We start from the raw sequence: 17,444 nt of genomic DNA, 5'->3' as shown, positions 1-17,444 counted from the left end.
GTGATATACAACTCGGCTGTCAAAGGCGCGTGCCAATGGTTTGCCGTTACACACATGCTTATTCTCGTTGAAATGTATATCACCGTGTCCATCGACATTTTTCCCGTGCGACCCAAAATGACTCCTCCCGATGTGTATAGAGAGAGCTCGACTTGAGCCAAGCATCCAATTGACTTGAACATTTTTTTCTTATCACGCGGATCAGTCCAAGACACAACTATTCATGCATGTGGGCGACCAATTCTGAGACCACAAATGAGGCCAATGAAGTAAGATCGTACATAATTGTAGCAAAGCGCCTAAAATCGGGCAGGATCTCGTCCAAAAAACATGGTTTTGGCCCAATCAAATGGGACTTGCAGGCGCGAGCGCCAGGTTCCGAGCTTGGTAAGATAACCCCCACGCCACACAAGCCAAGCCTTGAACCCACTCAGCTTGACGCCTTCCCCCCGGTCATTTGGAGCGGTGAGCTCCAAATCGGCAACGCCTATAAAAGAAAAAAAACAAACAGTTGATGTGAAGGGGGTTGACGTTCACGCTCGAGGAAAACCCCGCCTGCGTACCTCCATAAGATCCTAAATAGGCCAGCATGCCTTTGCTAGCAAAAGCGAAGGGTTTGGCCGATGAGAAGTTTTGGTTGAAGTGCCGTGCCAGATAGGCGCCTTGTTGTTCAGCCACTTGTGCAACGGTGGGCAAACGGCCTATGATAAGACAACAATGAGCAAATGTGTCTGGTGACGAGACACGGGGGGTAGGGTCTGCAGGTAAACTCACGCTCCAAGCTCGCGCAGTCACCCAACGCATAGGCATTTTGTGCTTCTTGAATCTGAAGACACTCGTCAACGCCGATTGAGCCATTTGACTTATGCTTAGCGTCGAGCTGTTGAACGAGGCTGCGAGGTGCGACCCCGGTCGACCACACAATTGTGCTCGTGTTGACCTCCTCTCCAGTGCTCAAAACCAAGGATTGATCCTTGACCTACATTACAAGAGAGCAAGAAGCATGGTGAGATAGTGTGAATTTGCTTACGTCGAGTTGAACTTTCGTCAGAAAAGGCAAGAAAGAAAACACATAATTGAACCTGTCCCTCGTTTGGTGCACGTCAACTTGACCCACCTCCTTGACTTGAGTTTGCAAACGAATGTCCACATGCTGTCGCTTCATGCGCATGAGGCCATACTCGGAGAGGGCTTGGTCAAAGCTGCCCAGGACTATACAAAAAATGTCAAGCACACTTGGCTCAGAGGCATGGCTAATCAAACGGGAGATGGAGAGTTGGCCCAGAGACCGGGTGCCAAGCAAGGAGGCCAGAAGGAGGTGACGCACTGCTTGTGCCTGCTTCGAAAATGATCACTTGGGGCAGCATGGTCAACTCGGGGTACAATCGAGCTGCGTCTTGCTCCAGAAAATCGGAAAGTTCGGCAGCAAACTCAACCCCAGTAGGCCCCCCACCCACCTAAAAAAGCATGGTATATTTGACTGTGAATGAGGAGAGACTTGTCACGCAAGTCAAACACCAACGTCCAAAACCCGTGCCTCAAGCCCAAGGCGTGGCGGGCATCTGCAGCCACAAAAACAAAAAATCAAAGTACACACCACACAAAATGTTGTGAGTCGCCGCCGCACTTCTGGGCTGAGTGTCGTGTTTGAGGCAGCCTCCAAGCAGTCATGGATGTGACTGCGGATGTTCCTAGGCAGGCACATTTTGAAAAGCAGGCAAACCGATGGGGTAAGTTGCGAGGACTTGTCGAGGCGAGATCAAATGAATGTCATGCCGATAGGGCATGGCGTACCGAGCGTGCTCAGTTTCTTTCAAAAAAAAGACACGCGATTCATCAACACCAGGAACATTCAGCCTAGAGATACCACACGTGTAGATGCACGGCATGAGGTCATTCTCAAGCAAGCACATCGCGGCGAAAGAGGAGACAAAATCAATGCCAGTGTCGTCTGCACATGTGCAGAAGTGGAAGCGTACGTGTGAGGTTGGGCTCCGATGGCGACGACCAAGTGATTGTAATCAATTACCGTATCTTTCTGTACGCCAGAAACGTGCAAGCTGCTCATGCGACACGTGATGCGTTGCTGCTGGAGGTCCAAGTTTGTGGCTTCCGCTTGAAGATATCGCCATCCGTTCTGTGGACGCGTATGCGGTGCACGGTTTGCTGAGCATGCTTGCCTTTGGAACCTGCACGCAGAAGCCCGGCCTACCTTGGCTGCCTGGGGCCGTACAGGCTCGATGATGGAGCGATGCTCTAGTGTTCCAACCTAGCGTGGTACACCAGTCAAGATTGTCAAGGCATGGGGATAAAAAGAATAAAAACGAAACCAAAAAAGAAACCCGGGCAAAGGCTGGCGAGGCACCTCGTACCGTCGTGGAGGCTAGGAGTGGTGTAAAGAGCATGTGGTCACGTGGGGAGACAACCGTGACTTTATATTTGCTGTGGTCTACGTCGCGCACCTTCGTCAACGAGGCAGGTGGTCAGGCAACACGATGCACTAAGCAGGCTGAAACAGAATTGCAACGGCAGGACCATATGGACAGCCACGGACGGCGAGCAGGTCGAACATCACACTGATCCATTGCCCCTAGACTGGGCTCATTGACGTACGAAGCGGTAAGCACCCCAACCGGTCCCCAGGACCACGACATGGGGTCGGGCCGTTTTTGTGGCCAAGTGGCGCTGGGTTGTCAGTCGGAGCCCTCCCATGCGAAAGGCAGTGGTGGAGCGCAACATGAAGCTGGTTTGGGCAGCCGCAGAAGGGCTCAAATCATTCTCTTTATGTAACGCTGGTCTTGAGAGTATCAAATCTTGTCGCCTATGCTTTAGGGGTCTGTCAGTTGGGGAAAATGCAGGTCAACCGAGAGCACAGCGTAAGCATAAAAAATATCATAAAAAAAAAAAACACCAACATCTTGAGTTACACCCTTTGACAGTGCAGCTTGCAGCCAGTGACCCTACATCGCACGACCGGTGCCATGCCCAATGTATTTGCATAGATCCTGCTCACTTAATCCTATTCCAACTGAAAAACCGGGCGCCAGTGCAGAGTATTGATTCGTCCATCTCACCCGCTGGCTGCCATCTCACCCGCTGGCTGCCATGGCTGCCTATGAGGCGGAGGCAGCTGCACCAGACAGCTGCAGCCACCACCAGCCCGCAGCTGTCCGCAATTTTCAAACGCAATGCTTGCATCTGCAATTTCGTGCCATTGTCAGCATGTAAGATCAAATCGGGTAAAAATGTCATCAATTTCCAGGCTTGTGTGCTGTGCGTCGCGGTGGCGATCACGAATATGGCTGGATGGTTGGCGGCGCTGTGGCGGGCAGGGCGGGAGCATGCCCTGTTTACCCGGCAGCTCTTTCGTGATCCTCGGCTCCGGCAGGTCTTGATTGTGGTTTGGTTCGTCAGCTTGGCAGGGCCAGAATTTGGGTCTGAATACTCCAATGGACAGTGCTCAGATCTTGGCTTTGTGCTTGGTCGGCAGGACGGCGTCCTTTGGTGGCGCGCTGCATGCGCCTGTGACGACCTTCTTCTATCGGCGCGTTGGTGCATCGGATATTGACATTGGCTGGATTGGTAGGGTTGATCCCATCATAAAGCTTGTTGCTCACGTCTCAATTCATTCGCGGTGCTAGATGGCCTGCTGGGTTAGCCTCATCATGCCGATCATGGCTTTGGCTGGCCGATGCGTCACGACAGGCTTCATGATTAGCATTGCAGCCTTGCTGTGTGCGCCCTTGTGGGGCTGGCTGCTGGATCGACGCGGCGCCTACCCTGTCATCCTCGGCGCCTGCTTTCTCTGTGCGGTACGAACTTGCTAACCGGGATCGACATGTACCTGTCTTCTTGGGCGCATGCCCGCTTCATGGCCCACCTATTTGCTTTACCTTCAGCTGGGATGCCTACTGCGCGGCTGTGCCCAGGGCATGATTGAACTCTTTGTTGGCGGTGCGCATTGCTAATTTGCCATCGCTTCCTCGCTCGTGCAAGCCTATCCTGAACTGCTGCGCCTGCATAAGTGCAAAAGGTCGCCTGACGCCTCACATGACCTGTGTTGATAGCCGTCACCCTGGGAATCGGCGCCGGCTATCTGTGGACAGCGTCTTTGGTTTATCTCTTGAATCATACCAACCCAGCGGCCAAGGCCATGGTTGTAGCCAATTACCTTGTTCAGGTTTGACTTTTGCTCGTGCGTCGCAAAACTCAAATCCCGAGATCGCTCACGTGTTGAAACTGGCAGATTTCCGTGCTGCGAATTGCCGGAAAGAGCTGCTACCCCATATGGCATGCGCTGGCCACCTTGGTGCTGAACATTCCCGAAGGCCTGCTTCTAGATCGACTCAGCATGGGCGTCTGCACTGTCTTTTGTGCGTATGGCACCGTCGCCCTCTTGGTGTTCGGTCAGGTACGTACATGCACATACATGGTTGCACTGTACAAGGCGCGCGCGCGGACACACCATCATCCGATCAAAACTTGAAACAGCCAATCCGCCGGGCCGAGGAAATACGGTTACAGAGCGCAGCAGACCGACGCTTCAGCATACCCACCGTGTCGACAACAGACTGCACTGAACAGGGATGCCATCTATTGCCAGGTTGGGGCTCGCCCGCGTTCATCGTGCTTCCCTCCCATCGTGTCAAACCGTGACGCGCCACACAGCAAAAGTAACGCGGGTGTCTTGGTGATGCACACGACGCAGACCACGCTGCGCCGGCCCAGCCAGCGGAACAAGATGCCAGCTTATCAGCAGAGGCCGTCGCCGCACGCTCGGTGCACCGAGCGCGCAAAATTATTGGACTGTGCACGTCAGCCCTGGGCCAGGCAGCCTTCATCTCGGGATTGAACACCATCTGGCCTCTTTTTCTCGCGGATGTCTATCAATGGGGCTCGGCTCAATTTTCTGGAGTCCTGCTTGTGACTAGTCTTGTGGCCACTGCAGCTGTGGCGGCGGTACCATTGCTTTTAAGGTTCGTGGTGCTGTAGCCTTTGCATTGCTAGCAGTGTTTGACAGATGCAGGGCTTGGGTTATTTGTAACGAGAATGTGGTTGGGCACAGGATTTGGCAGCCACGGCGCATGGGCGTGATGCTCTGTGGCGCAAGTGCGGGGGTCCTGTTGCTTGCAACACCCAACCCTGGTCCTCTTGCACGCATTGTGACGATCCTGGCTACGACGGCTGCTTCAGCCTCGCTGATGGCCGTTGAACCGTTGATCAAGACCTGTGCCTCTGATCTCTCCACCGACAACACGCAAGGAACCAGCTTCGGTGTCCTGGCGCTTCTAGCTGGAGCGGGAGAAGCCCTGGGCAGTATTGCTTTTGCTCACATGTATGCGTCGGGTTCTACCATCGATGGGCATGAGCAGACGCTCAGCTCCTTCCGACTGCTGGCCCTTGTGAGCTTGTCTGTGGGAATCGGCTTGTATCTGGCCACCGACTATGCTGGGGCTCGAGTCACAGCCAGCGTGCCCGCCGCTCCATCAAGTTTGCCACGAACGCCACGTTCGTTGGATGACAAGCTGCACTGACAATCGCAGAGAAAGTCGTTGGCATGAGCCTCATGAACAATTATTCAAAAATGAGGTGACGTCAAGGTGATGATTCAAAGGCGCCGAGCGTCCGATTGCAATTCACTCTGGCATGTTCTTGGCTCTCAAAAATTCATGATAGTGGGCAAGAAAGAACTACGAAATATACAGAAGAAAGAGGAAATTGCTCAAGAAGGGGAAGAACTTGAACGAGCTCAGAAAGAGAAGCGGCATATGACAGGACCGTGTTGCCTCATCACACTGTCCCGTTGAGCAAAGTCATCATAGAAAGCAAACACATCAAGCCAGGCGTGATATAGGCAAGCTCTGTGCCGTGTTTGGCACCCATAAGAAATGGCAAGGAACTTGCACAAGACACGTCAGAAATATGACCCTGTTGCGCAGAAAGAGAGAGCAGACAAGAGTCAAGGGGTACTAGACCCACGACTGAGCCGCCTCTTGCCGAGAAGTGTTTGTGTGTGTCCGTTGCTTGGCGGCGAGGCGCGGCGAATAACCGGGCCGGGCACTTTGCACGTGGCGTGGTTGTAATAGGGTGGTGGCGGTTGAGCTTGTGGTCGAAGCACTATTATTGGCCCGTAACAGAGATCTTCGACGCGCATATGGCGAGGCCCCATCGTCAGGAAATGGATCTGCCTGATCAGCGGCTCCATGCGTTGAGGTCCACGTCGCCGGGGTTGCAAACTGTGATGGGGTCGTAAGCGGGGGCGAGGGCGTGGACTGGCGGTCAGACTCACGACGGTACTCGTCGAGGTTGAGACGGGGTATGTAGTCAAGGTTGGCAGCCAAGCCGTCCTGGCGACGGACACGGACTTCTTGGCCGCGCTGAACTGTTTGATCGGCAGAACTGGCACGGTCACAAGTGGCCTCGGGCTCCAAGGCCACACTCAAGCGAGCCAGACGCTTGGCTAGGGAGTCTAGGGGTTGGCCATCGCCCAGGTTGCTGGGGCTTGATAGGCGACGGCGAACCATGCGGTATGGCTCCATGAGGGCCTCATCGCGGTCCACGCCCTGCAAGTGGACCTGGTCCTCAAACGAAGCCTCAACTTCAGCCTTGGTGTAAGTTCTGTGCCCGCGCGTCCCAGGTGCCAGCATCACGTCATGAGAGCACGGCTTCAGGAAGTGAAGAATACAAGCTCAACGTTCAAGACTGGCCCACAGGCACAAACCAACGAGGATGAAACCACATGACATAGACTTACGTCAGATACCGTTGGGCCAGGATGGTGGTCATGAGCTGGGCTTCGGCAATGATCGAAAGACCGCTGCCCTGCTCATCAAAATTACGCACAGCGGCGACTTGCGATTCCAAGGCCAGCACATCCTGAATGCTGTCCCGGGAGGTACGGGCTGGCCTGGTTGGCGGGCAATGGCCGTGATGGGGAGGCATGGGGAAGGATTGAGAGACGAGAATTGCACGCACCAGCACGCACGGCGGTTCAGGGTCTCGCGTGTATGTATGTGTGTGTATGTGGGTGTGTGCCTGTCTTTTTGGACGTCTTTCTGTCTGTGTGTCTGCCTGCTTGACCTCCCACAAAAGGGCAAGATGTCGTCCAAGGTGACGCTCTTGGCCACCAGAGAGACGCGGGCACGACACGGCTGATACGAATGAGCAAGAAGCTCGCGTGAACAAGAGGTGGAAGGAAAATGGGTGTGTCGTGGGCGCCAAGGTCAGAGCCGACCAACTCATGTCAAAGCGGAGAAAGCATAGCTTTTCCCTGGTCGCTAGGGACTTACCTGCTCATGGCCGCGGCGTAATCGCCGACTGTACGATCCAGGGCTTGGGGCGTCCCGGCAACAGGATAAAATTGTCCGCTCTGGTATCTTATATTCTTCTGTCTTGGGATGAATGCATGCACTCGCTTGGCCCAATCGGCCAGCCGTTGATCAATCCAAGATCCACCACGTATCTGCCATCGGCTTTGAACAACACGCAGCTACCACCACCGCCACAGTAACAGTAGCAGCAGCAGCAACAGCAACAGCAACAGCAACAACTGCCGCCGCCAAAACGATCAAAGAAAAAAAAAAAAAAAAGCGCCGGTTCCCAGTCCTCTGGACGCTGTGGAGACCAGGAGACTCGCGTGCTGACAAAGAATGACCCAGTTGAAAAGTCTGACATCACGAACTGCGTTGTTGTTCCCACGTCAGCAGAGAGAGCGTTGGCCCTTCCAAAGACAAGGGCAATTTGTGAGCAAACTGCTGCATCTTCCATGCTGTGTTGGGTTAGGAATTCTGCTCAAAGACCCAAGATACCAGCATAAAGTCGTCGTGTTTCTGCATCTTCTGCAATCCTGTTGGCCAATGTTCTGGAACGGCGCAGCGCACAGCCATCTCGAGCACGAGGTGATTGGACCGGCTGACGGGCGGCAAGGGTGTGCGAAGGCACACTAGAGCCAAGTGGGGTGAGACAGCCCCGCTACTGGATACGCGGCCTTGACCTGCGTTGTTCGACTGGCAACAACCATTCCTTTCATTCGCACGTGCGCAAAAGCTGCCAAATATAATATTCTCATATCCGCAATCACTCGGCGCCTGCAGAGACAGGCCTCGCCGCGCCTGATGATTGCCCGCAGGGCGTCGCCCACTACCTTGGTCTCAACTTTATCTTCCTTAAGATCTGAAGGCGCTAGCCATCCCCGTACACCAGCCATGCTTGCCTTCCTCCAACAACACTGGTTTTTGATTGGGCTTGTCGCTGTCATCTTCTTGGCCCACGCCGTACCGTGGCTCGGCGCGACTGGAGGTAGGGCGTGCGCTGCAGGCGGCAATGCCAAGTACAGCCACGGGCTGTGAGCGCGCCATTTGTCGTTCTCCGCGTCTCAACGCTTGTCATGGGTCATCGGGTCCACGCTAGGTCCACTCATGCCAGAGTATAGCATCAAATATGGAGCCGTCTTTATGATCTTCTTCAATTCGGGCCTCACCCTGCGCACTGAAGACCTGGCCGCCGCAGCACTACAATATCGGGTGCATGCCATGATCCAAGGCTTTACGCTGATTCTCGTGCCACTTTGCGTGGCCATCTTTGTGCACGCAGCCCCAGCGATTCTCAGTGACGCCTTGACCAACGGGTCTGTCCTCGCACAGTACATCCCTGCCCGCCCAAGCCATGCTTCAGCCAGCCTTGCCTCATGTCTCGGCATTCCTTGGTGCTCAACGCCTCTTGTGCGTGACGTGTGGGCTGATTGAAATTGGGCCCTCTCCCAATAGCTTTACCGTCTTGTCCTGCATGCCGCCACCCGTGTCCTCGGCCGTGATTCTGACCAAGGCGGCCAACGGGAATGAGGCTGCTGCTATTTTCAACTCCGCCCTCGGCAGTTTCCTGGGCATCTTTGCCACCCCTGCATTGCTCATGCTAACGGTCGGTGCTGCTGCGCATTCCCTCTACCCAGCCGCTGCAAAAGCAACCAGAAAGCGACCAGTTGTCATGGCCTGCTACTTTCTTTCTGCATTACAACATGTCCTAGATTGGTGCCTCGGCTGACATGGACGTGGGCAAGATCTTCTGGTCGCTCTCCTTGACTGTCGTTTTGCCTTTGATCTTGGGACAGGTTGGTGGGCCCAACGTGCTTTGATCACCAGTTTCTGCCAGCGCTGTTGTGCGGCGATTGAGCAAACGTTGCTGTCATTTTTCTTTTTTTCTTTTTGTGAAACATGGCGGCATCTCCCGTTTCAACGTGGTGTGCTTGGCTGATTGAATGACCATGCCCCTTGTTCTTGATAATTAGGTGGTTCGCTTTGAGGCTTGGCACCGGATTCGTCCATGGAACATACCCTTTGGCAATATCAGCAGTGCCACTCTGCTCCTCATCATCTTTTCCACGTTTTGCAACACGTTCTCCAGTACGACCTCTTTGTCTTGCATCGGCAGGCACAGACACAGACATTGACAGAGCCATGCACACGCGCGTGCGCACATGCATTTCATGCTCTGATCCCGACACGGGTACGCCCTTGCTTCAACCTTGCGTGCCACAGGTCATGTCGAAGTGGAGGTGCGGTCGCTATTGGCCGTGGTGGGTTTGGTCATCATTATGCTCATGGCAGAGATGATTGTACTTTTTGTGGCCACCAATGCGATGGGCTTCTTCCCACGTGACGTTGTCTGCATTCTCTTTTGCGCCACACACAAGTCGTTGACCCTGGGTATGGCTCGCCTCTCCTCTCATGCCCGTCGTGATGCCCAGCTTTGAGGCCCCCTCTCACGCAATGCTTCTTTGCCGTTCTTTGGACGGGCTGCGGCAGGTATTCCAATCCTGAACATCGTTTTTGCAGGCTCGCCCCAACTATCTCTTGTTTCCCTGCCCCTCCTCGTGTACCACCCGACGCAAATCCTGCTCGGTGGTATTCTTGTCCCTGCTGTCCGAAGCTGGCTATATGCGCGAGATCGCAAGAAACAACTGGCCTCAGAGGCCCACCAACTGGCCCCGCGCGCCTAGGCAGCACACATCCCACGCCCTGCTTCATGCTCGCATCAGGGGTTTTCAGTCAAGAGTAAAGAAATCAAACACGACAACTGGCAAAATTTCTTTGATGTCAGAAAAATATTTTTTCAACACGGTCCATGGTCGTGTTGGATGTTGTGTCCTTGACACCCAGGATTTTTCTCCTTTTTTGAAAAACTGAAATTCTCCGCGCGCTGGGGGACGAGCGGGGTTGTGTCGCTCGCTGCATCACCTTCTTTCCCCTCCGTCCTCCGTCGGTGCCTGCTGCCAATTCCGATCAAGTGCAGCACCTGGAGCTAGGGTTCGCACTTGTATGTGTGCCGACGGGCTTCTCCGTTCGCCGACAAAGCTGGCAAAGAAGTGATAAGAGCAACATCGCGTCTGACAAACAAAAACACCGCAAGGCTCAGCTTCTGCGCCGGAAGCTGGTGACGCCTCGCCATGGATAGCTTTCAGCGTGTCAAGGTGATTGGCAAGGGGTCCTTCGGCGCCGCCGTTCTTGTGCGCCGCAACACCCAGCTCTTTGTCATGAAGGTACACAGCACCTCGCGCCCTGATCGCTTGACTCCTGCCAGGCGCCCTTCTCCCAAGTCCCCCAGCTCATGTCACCCTTTCCTTTTCCCGCGCGTTTGCCTGATCATGCCTCACGTGGCAACCGTGCAGGAAGTTACACTGACCGGATTGGCTCAGAAAGAGAAGGATGAAGCGGCCCACGAAGCCGCGGTCTTGCAAAAACTTGACCACCCCAATATCATCCGGTGCGGCCCAAACCCGCCCCTACTTTACTCAACAAGCTGCCTCATTCAGACCAAGGCCCCCCGTGGAAGCTCATGCACCGCGCCTCACCTTCCTGCACCCCTCTTTTGCTCGAACAATTTCTCTGTCATGGCTTCCCTCCCTGATTTTGCGTTCCCCGTGTCCCCTGATTCAAACGACGTAGTTACGTGGACAGCGGCATGTCTTCGACAAAGCTATGGATTGTAATGGACTATGCCACCGGCGGTGATCTGGACGACTTGGTTCAGAAACACAAACGCAGCAAGGATTACATGTCCATTGAGCTGGTGCTAGGCTTGTTTGTGCAGATCTGCTCGGCAATCAAGTACATTCACGAGCTTAAAATTCTGCACCGCGACCTCAAGTCGAAGAACGTCTTTCTAGATAAGCCCACCACCAGCGACAGCATCCCGCAGGTGAAGTTGGGAGACTTTGGCATCGCCAAGGTACTGGATTGCACGCAAGCCTATGCCAAGACTCAGATTGGCACACCGTATTATCTCTCTCCGGAGATCTGCAAGGACCGCCCCTACTCGTATCGTGCCGACTCGTGGGCCCTGGGCATCATCTTGTTCGAGTGTCTGGCCCTTCACGTGCCCTTTGATGCCAACAATCTCAAAACGCTCATCACCAAAATCACGTCACATCCCACACCGGCCATCCCGGTACAATACCAATCTGTCGACGGTCTGCGCGAGCTCGTTAATTCGCTGCTTGCCAAGGAACCTGGGCGCCGGCCCTTAGTGCAAGAGGTGTTGGCCTCTCCGCTCATGCTACAGGCTGCCCACTTGGTCGAAGCCCAACGTGCCGCTGAGGCTGCTACAGATGGCCGACCCTCAACAACATCAAACGGCGGGAACACGAGCGCTCTCACGGGCACAGTTTCCAGCGGCAAAGCCCGCAAGCGCCTTCCATCAACACCTACCCGTGCACGGGCTCCGAATCATGGCGGGGATGCTGCAGGGCCTCCGGCTCGCCGGCGTTCGTCCGCTGCCGTAGCCACGGCTGAAAAGCAGCTTCGAGCTCATCGGCAGCTCCAAGCTCAGCAAGCCCAGCAGTTTGGCGCGGCGGCCCCTGCGTTTGCTGCTCGCCCACCGACTGTGACTGGCCCCAACAATGCACCAGGCCTGCGCGATCCAAGCCTCTGGTCCCACCGGGGTGGCGCGCAAGCCATGAACTCGCCCATGGCTGCAGACTCACCGCGCCGGCCTCCAGGCCTGGACATGGACACAATGACACCCGTCCGGCTGAGACAGGACCAAAATCATTCCAACCCCACCCCGGATCGTCATCACATGAGTATGAGCATGAGCATGAGCATGAACCTGGGCGGAGCGGCCCGCCCGAAAACTCCAAGCGCAGCGCGCCAAGCCTATTTTGATCAGCGCGAGCAAGAGCTGAACGAGGGCCGTGCCATGCTGGCCCAACTTGCACTCAACTCGCCTAATGGACCTCTTTCCCGTGTGCCGCCTCATGTGGGTCGAGCTTATGCGGCAGCGCGCTCGCCTGCCAAAGGACGGCCAATCAACCCTGGAGGCAACGCCAGTGGGCTGCGGCATTCGGATCGCGAGCGTGCGCGTCGTCTGCAAGAGATGCGACAGGTGCGTGCACGGCATTGGAACAGAGGCAATGAAAGCCCTGACGCTTGCCTGACACTATTTTTTTTTTTCTTGTTCCTTGGGTCTTTGTGGTTTTTACCAAAAACATTTGCTTGGGCTCCATTGGCCGTTTGTTCGGTTTTGCCAAGCATCAGTCAGTGCTTTCAATCTGACCTTTTGCTGCTACTTTTGTTACGGTCGCTGATATTCCAATAGATTGAGCTTCAACGGCAATATCAGCGCGAGGCATCAGCGCAGAAGAGCCAGCGTATCGGCGAGGCCAGGTGCTCTCAAGATCAGATACGTCCCTCCATAGACACGGGAAACCGCGGAGCGCCGGTCACGACAGCTGCCGCGGCCAGTGTCAACGCAGCCGCCGCAGCCGCCGTTGGGCAACCCGCCTATGATCCCTATCGCGCTGCACGAGAAGCGTATCTAGAGCGACAACGGCAGGCAGCACGGAATGCGCGACGCTTTTACGAGGAGCTCAACACTCCTTCCGTGCCAGCTACTGACGACGCACCCACGCATGCATCTCCTCCAGCTGATAACGTGGACCACGCGGCAGCAGTTCGGCAAGCGCGCGAGCAGCGACGCCAAGCCGAACTGGCAGCTAAAGAGGCGGCGCTAGCACAAGCCCGCGACGATGCCATGGCGGCTCGCCGCGCCCTTGAGCAACAGCGTCTGCACGGTCATGCTGCGAAGGAAGGTGCGGCCATGGCTCCAGCGCCAGCGCCCGCACCAACGCGTGCCCGTCCTGCAGGCGCAGGAGGGCACAAGCAGGTTGCCCGCGCAGCCGTGCTGCCTCAAGCTGACAACGGTTATGCAGTTCCCTCGCTTGGAAACGGGGAGACCATGGATCTCTCAAACATGTCCGTGGACATGGACGCTGGGCCCATGATGGATGTGGCGGCTGGCCCCGCTGTTTATGAGGACATGGCGCCCTTGCCGCTCAGCGACCCTCTGCGACCTCGCGATGCGGTCCGTGCCGAAGCCGCTGCTCAGAAGCAAATGGCCGAGGAGCGCTACCGGCAACAACTCGATGAGGCTCGCCGCCAACATCAAGAACAGCAGCTCTTGCTGGCGCGCAAAATGGCCGCCGTGCTTCATTAAACGGAGGCCACACACCTGGTTGTCGGGGTCGCCATCATGACCTTTTTGTCACCATTGCGTCCATTATCTTACTCCTCTGTACATGCCATCAGAAATACATGTACTCTTATTCATCACTTGCTGTAGCGCGATCGAGCCTCGTGGACTGTTGAAGGGCGGTTGAAACACCCCCACTTTGCTTTTTTCTACACGCGTGCCTGGGGCACAATACTGCAAATTGATTGATCTCTGCTTCTTCTTCATCTGATTCACAATCAATCAGCTTGTTGATCAAAAGCTTGTAACCCCCTTGATGATGCGTGCATGTATGCATGTTTGCACGTTGTCCCTTCGGGTTGTAGCTCTGGATTAATTGCCATGCCTGCTCTTGGGCACGGGTCAATGCAGCTTGTGAATGGCGAGTGCTTGGGGCGTGGCAGCTCTGTCGGGGCTGCGGCGGCATGCGCCCCGTGCCTTGCTGGCTTTTTTGCTGCTCCTAACGCTGGCATCACTCTGGCTACTTCAGCCAACTGGAGAGAATGAGAGGTTGGAGGGCCGCCGTGGCCATGTTGATTACGGTCTGCCCCCGCTCGAGCACGAGCTTAACTCTTCCGCTCAGGTCAGGTCAAGCACTGGGGCCGAAACGCGTTAGCTCAAAGGAAGCCCCGCCCCCAGCTGACATTCTCCTCTTCGTGTGCCTGACTTGGTCTGCTCGCGCTCCGCCAACCTGTAGCTGCAAGGCGTGCCTGCCTTTGTATGGGAGATACCTCAGGTTTGTGTTCGACACCAATGCTCTCTTGCGAGGGCATCCTAGCTAAATGGCCCATACTCTGGTTTCATTGTCCAATGCGCCTTGGCACACCTGCGGTTCTGTCACACTGGACTGACTGAGTTTGGATGTGTGCTCATCCCTCCCCTGGGCAGCTCCTGATCATCGGTGTGATGAAAGCCGGGACGTCTGCTCTATATTATGCGCTTTGCGAACACCCACGCATTAATTGCGTCGCTTACGTGAAGGTGTGACCAAGCTTTGTTCCAAGACCTTCGTGACAAACGAGGGCCAGTCTCTAGGCATTGGACGCGCTCACGGGGATGTCTCAAATCGATATCTGGCAGGAGCCATTTTATTTATCCTCTGCTGAGGTGGCAGCTCAAGCACGCGAATATCATGGGCTCGTGCAGCAGGAGCGCCGTCGTCTTTTCCATTTGCGTTATGTACAAACAGTCTTCAATCTCACGGCGCTGAGTGCGGGCCAAGTCACGCTTGAAGCGAGTACCACGTATCTGCACTCGGCCGCTGCTCTGACTCTAATCACTTCCCGCCTCATGAACGCCGATCGTGTAAGCCTCGATGTGCTCGGGAAACAATTTTCAGCTCCTGTTTTTGATTGCATCTCCTGCACGTGCACTCTGACTTGGCTTCTTCGGCTTTCACTGACCGGCGAGGCATGACCATAATGCCCTTGCGCTCGGCCGAAAATAGATTCGGATGCTGGTCGTTTTACGAGAGCCTTTGTCGCGGGCCCTGAGCCACTATAACCATGAAAAGCGACATGGAAAGCAAAAGGCCACGTTTGGAGATGCCATCGCCCCCGAGCTGGCCATACTCAAAAGCTGCCACCAACAGGACACCTGGCTCGCCCAGCAGAATCGTTTGGACGAGGTTAGCTGCTGCAAGGCACATGCACGCGCGTAACCGGTCTGTGTCTTCATTGTCTAACGCCCGAATTCTTATCAGGCCCGACCCTATGAGGCGCTATATGACTGCGTGCAAGCCGAAAGTGAGCGCTATCGCCTCGCCAAGCGGCGTGCGCTGCCTGGCTATTTGTTCAAGGTGCAAATGATGAGCTTTCCCGTGACCCTGTGGCCGCCCGTGGCCGTCTCCCCAGCCCATGCTCTGGCTTCTTCCCATGGCGGCTGATTGTTGTGATGACTTGGACATTGGCAGAGCTTGTACCTATGGCATTTGCGGCCTTGGTTGGCTGCGGTGCCGGACCGCTTGCATTTTGTGTTGCATGAGCACTTTCGGCGAGACCCCATCACCGAGCTGGCACAGGTATGGAGTTTGGTGCACGTGAGCATTGCACACAAAGGGCTGAAACCATATTCATGCTTGCTTCTTCTTCTACCTGGACTTGTTCGTGTAGCTGCAACGCAATATTGGGCTCGAGGAGTTTGACTATGAGTCGGTGCGAGAGGAGATTACGCACGAGTTTCAAGAAGGGTCCCGGTACAATCGCTTTTCGGGCCCCATGATCCACGAGTTGGCGCTCCTGTTTCGGGCGCACAACGATCTTTTAGAGCTTGCCATTGGCATGCCCTTGCCCTGGAACGAAGCCTTGGAGCGAGGGCACTTTGTTATTCCAATTGAATGAGCAAAACGATCGATGACGTCCGCTCAGATCTATTCCGAAACCAGGCTGCCTGAAACATGTGTCTGCTGTTGAAACAGACCTCAATTCTTGCGCCATCCTGGGCCAATATCCGTGACCGAAAAAGGTAAAAAGCAGAGTCACGTGTTGCTTTGCCCAAGGCAAAGCGCACGTTATTCAAAATTTGCAGGGCAAAACATGGCCCGTGCAGTCTCGTGGTGCGGCCAAATAAAGGTGCCGTGGGCCGGAACATGCAGCCTAGTCCCGGCGCTTCAACATTCCACCCATAATAGCCTCATATTCTGTGGCAACTACATCCTCGACATGTGAATAGTCCTGCGCCCCCAGCCAGGGGTACACCCGTCGTCGGCATCAGAAGGCCATTTGAAGCACCATCAAATTTAATTTGCGCCAGCCAGCTTGGGTTGGCGTACCTTAATCAAGAGCATACGACAGATGGGCCAGCTCGCCAAGCTAGCCAAGACCGAGCGCAGACCGCGATGGACCAATACAAAGTAGAGTGCGCCCATGGCAGACCCAACAGCCACACCGGCAACCACCTACAAGCGCGTGACGTACCACAATGAACGTGTTTCAAGAAGCAAGGCCATGGGACCGCCATGTCATGGCTGCTCGCGGTACGTCAACCCACCTGCTCGGCAGTATGGTAGAAGAGATAGACACGACTAATCGCCACCAGAGCCAACTGGATAAGGAGACCAATGGTGGCGATCACTTGTCCGGAGCGCGCCAGCCATGGGGGAGAGTCTTGTCGTGCTGCGGGTTTCAGGCTACAGGGGCGGTCAGGTAAGTGCGGCAGATTCGAGCGGGTGGGACAGACAATATCACGTACCGCTTCCATACAACAAAAATCATGTAGATGGTGAAGAATCCCATGAGTTGAGCATGTGATGATGGCATGCCATGCTTGACCAGGACCGAACTGGCTGCAGAAGCGGCACGCAAGGCAACATTAAACCGACAGCAGCAACAACAACAACAACAACAACAACCAAAAAAAAAAAAAAAAAAAATAACAGTGCATGTAGTGATAAACAGTGTAATCATATATGGAGTAGAGAACGTCGGCAGCGGGAATCAGCAGTCTGGAAGGCAGCGCGCATCTTGGGATCTCTTTTCTCAAGCACTCAGCATGAGAGACCAACCTCGTGCGGGGCGTGGCTCGCGAATGTGGTGCTTCAGCCAGTAGTTTAGAACCTCATTCAGGAGCAGGCCAAGCAAAAACATCATCTGCCAAGCCAGCGCACAGTTGACTGTTATCACATTGCCTGAGCGCCTGGGAGGTCCAGGGCAGGTTGTTGGTCATTGGAGAATCATTGAGCCCGGCGCCGAGTCGACTGACCGTCTGGAGATCACGGCGCACAATGATCAAGACGCCCAAGGAGAATAACAGAAAGAGGGGCAGCAAGCTGATGTACGCCAGTATCATGCCCACCTAATCCCCGTACGCAAGTGAGAGAGCGGCGATGCGCAGCACCTAGTGTGAAGCGGCGTGAGACGACGCACCAGATCCCCGGTTTCGTATTCGACAAAAGCCAACGCTGCTGGCTCCAGCCGCGGCAGGTCCATGGTCATGATGGTTGA

The 17,444-nt window shown here is 55.1% G+C and overlaps 7 protein-coding genes across 7 annotated transcripts; 4 read left to right on the top strand and 3 right to left on the bottom strand.

Annotated features, from left to right (window-relative positions):
• Positions 1-299: 299 nt before the first annotated feature.
• Positions 300-2,654, bottom strand: MONBRDRAFT_22868 (uncharacterized protein; the record flags this gene model as incomplete). The annotated part of the gene is made up of 11 exons (XM_001742984.1): positions 300-442; positions 564-701; positions 775-979; positions 1,118-1,212; positions 1,328-1,457; positions 1,598-1,691; positions 1,795-1,857; positions 1,980-2,137; positions 2,213-2,269; positions 2,373-2,462; positions 2,610-2,654. The coding sequence occupies 11 exons, from the start codon at positions 2,652-2,654 to the stop codon at positions 300-302; spliced, it is 1,218 nt and encodes a 405-aa protein (XP_001743036.1).
• A 1,011-nt stretch (positions 2,655-3,665) lies between these two features.
• Positions 3,666-5,534, top strand: MONBRDRAFT_5736 (uncharacterized protein; the record flags this gene model as incomplete). Its single annotated transcript, XM_001743303.1, has 3 exons — positions 3,666-3,812; positions 4,247-4,411; positions 4,932-5,534. 3 exons carry the CDS (start codon positions 3,666-3,668, stop codon positions 5,532-5,534), a joined length of 915 nt encoding a protein of 304 aa, XP_001743355.1.
• Positions 5,535-6,192: 658 nt separating this feature from the next.
• Positions 6,193-6,942, bottom strand: MONBRDRAFT_22866 (uncharacterized protein; the record flags this gene model as incomplete). Its single annotated transcript, XM_001742983.1, has 3 exons — positions 6,193-6,236; positions 6,290-6,618; positions 6,755-6,942. 3 exons carry the CDS (start codon positions 6,940-6,942, stop codon positions 6,193-6,195), a joined length of 561 nt encoding a protein of 186 aa, XP_001743035.1.
• A 1,262-nt stretch (positions 6,943-8,204) lies between these two features.
• Positions 8,205-9,994, top strand: MONBRDRAFT_14393 (uncharacterized protein; the record flags this gene model as incomplete). Its single annotated transcript, XM_001743302.1, has 7 exons — positions 8,205-8,298; positions 8,410-8,641; positions 8,766-8,916; positions 9,023-9,106; positions 9,284-9,398; positions 9,534-9,701; positions 9,801-9,994. The coding sequence occupies 7 exons, from the start codon at positions 8,205-8,207 to the stop codon at positions 9,992-9,994; spliced, it is 1,038 nt and encodes a 345-aa protein (XP_001743354.1).
• Positions 9,995-10,441: 447 nt separating this feature from the next.
• MONBRDRAFT_14679 (uncharacterized protein) lies at positions 10,442-11,535 on the top strand (the record flags this gene model as incomplete). The annotated part of the gene is made up of 3 exons (XM_001743301.1): positions 10,442-10,534; positions 10,664-10,758; positions 10,941-11,535. Coding segments are annotated over 3 exons (783 nt in total), but the record flags the coding sequence as incomplete, so codon positions are not given.
• A 2,347-nt stretch (positions 11,536-13,882) lies between these two features.
• MONBRDRAFT_22863 (uncharacterized protein) lies at positions 13,883-15,842 on the top strand (the record flags this gene model as incomplete). Its single annotated transcript, XM_001743300.1, has 8 exons — positions 13,883-14,086; positions 14,201-14,239; positions 14,392-14,484; positions 14,584-14,808; positions 14,951-15,130; positions 15,206-15,301; positions 15,416-15,523; positions 15,615-15,842. 8 exons carry the CDS (start codon positions 13,883-13,885, stop codon positions 15,840-15,842), a joined length of 1,173 nt encoding a protein of 390 aa, XP_001743352.1.
• A 432-nt stretch (positions 15,843-16,274) lies between these two features.
• On the bottom strand, positions 16,275-17,435 carry MONBRDRAFT_22862 (uncharacterized protein; the record flags this gene model as incomplete). Its single annotated transcript, XM_001742982.1, has 6 exons — positions 16,275-16,313; positions 16,492-16,630; positions 16,693-16,786; positions 17,006-17,090; positions 17,203-17,295; positions 17,367-17,435. The coding sequence occupies 6 exons, from the start codon at positions 17,433-17,435 to the stop codon at positions 16,275-16,277; spliced, it is 519 nt and encodes a 172-aa protein (XP_001743034.1).
• Between the last annotated feature and the right edge of the window lie 9 nt (positions 17,436-17,444).

Source organism: Monosiga brevicollis, genomic scaffold (genome assembly GCF_000002865.3).
Source record: "Monosiga brevicollis MX1 MONBRscaffold_3 genomic scaffold, whole genome shotgun sequence".
NCBI classification, from domain to species: domain Eukaryota; class Choanoflagellata; order Craspedida; family Salpingoecidae; genus Monosiga; species Monosiga brevicollis.
Note: the sequence above shows the minus strand (reverse complement) of the source record. Positions and strands in the feature narration are given on the sequence as shown.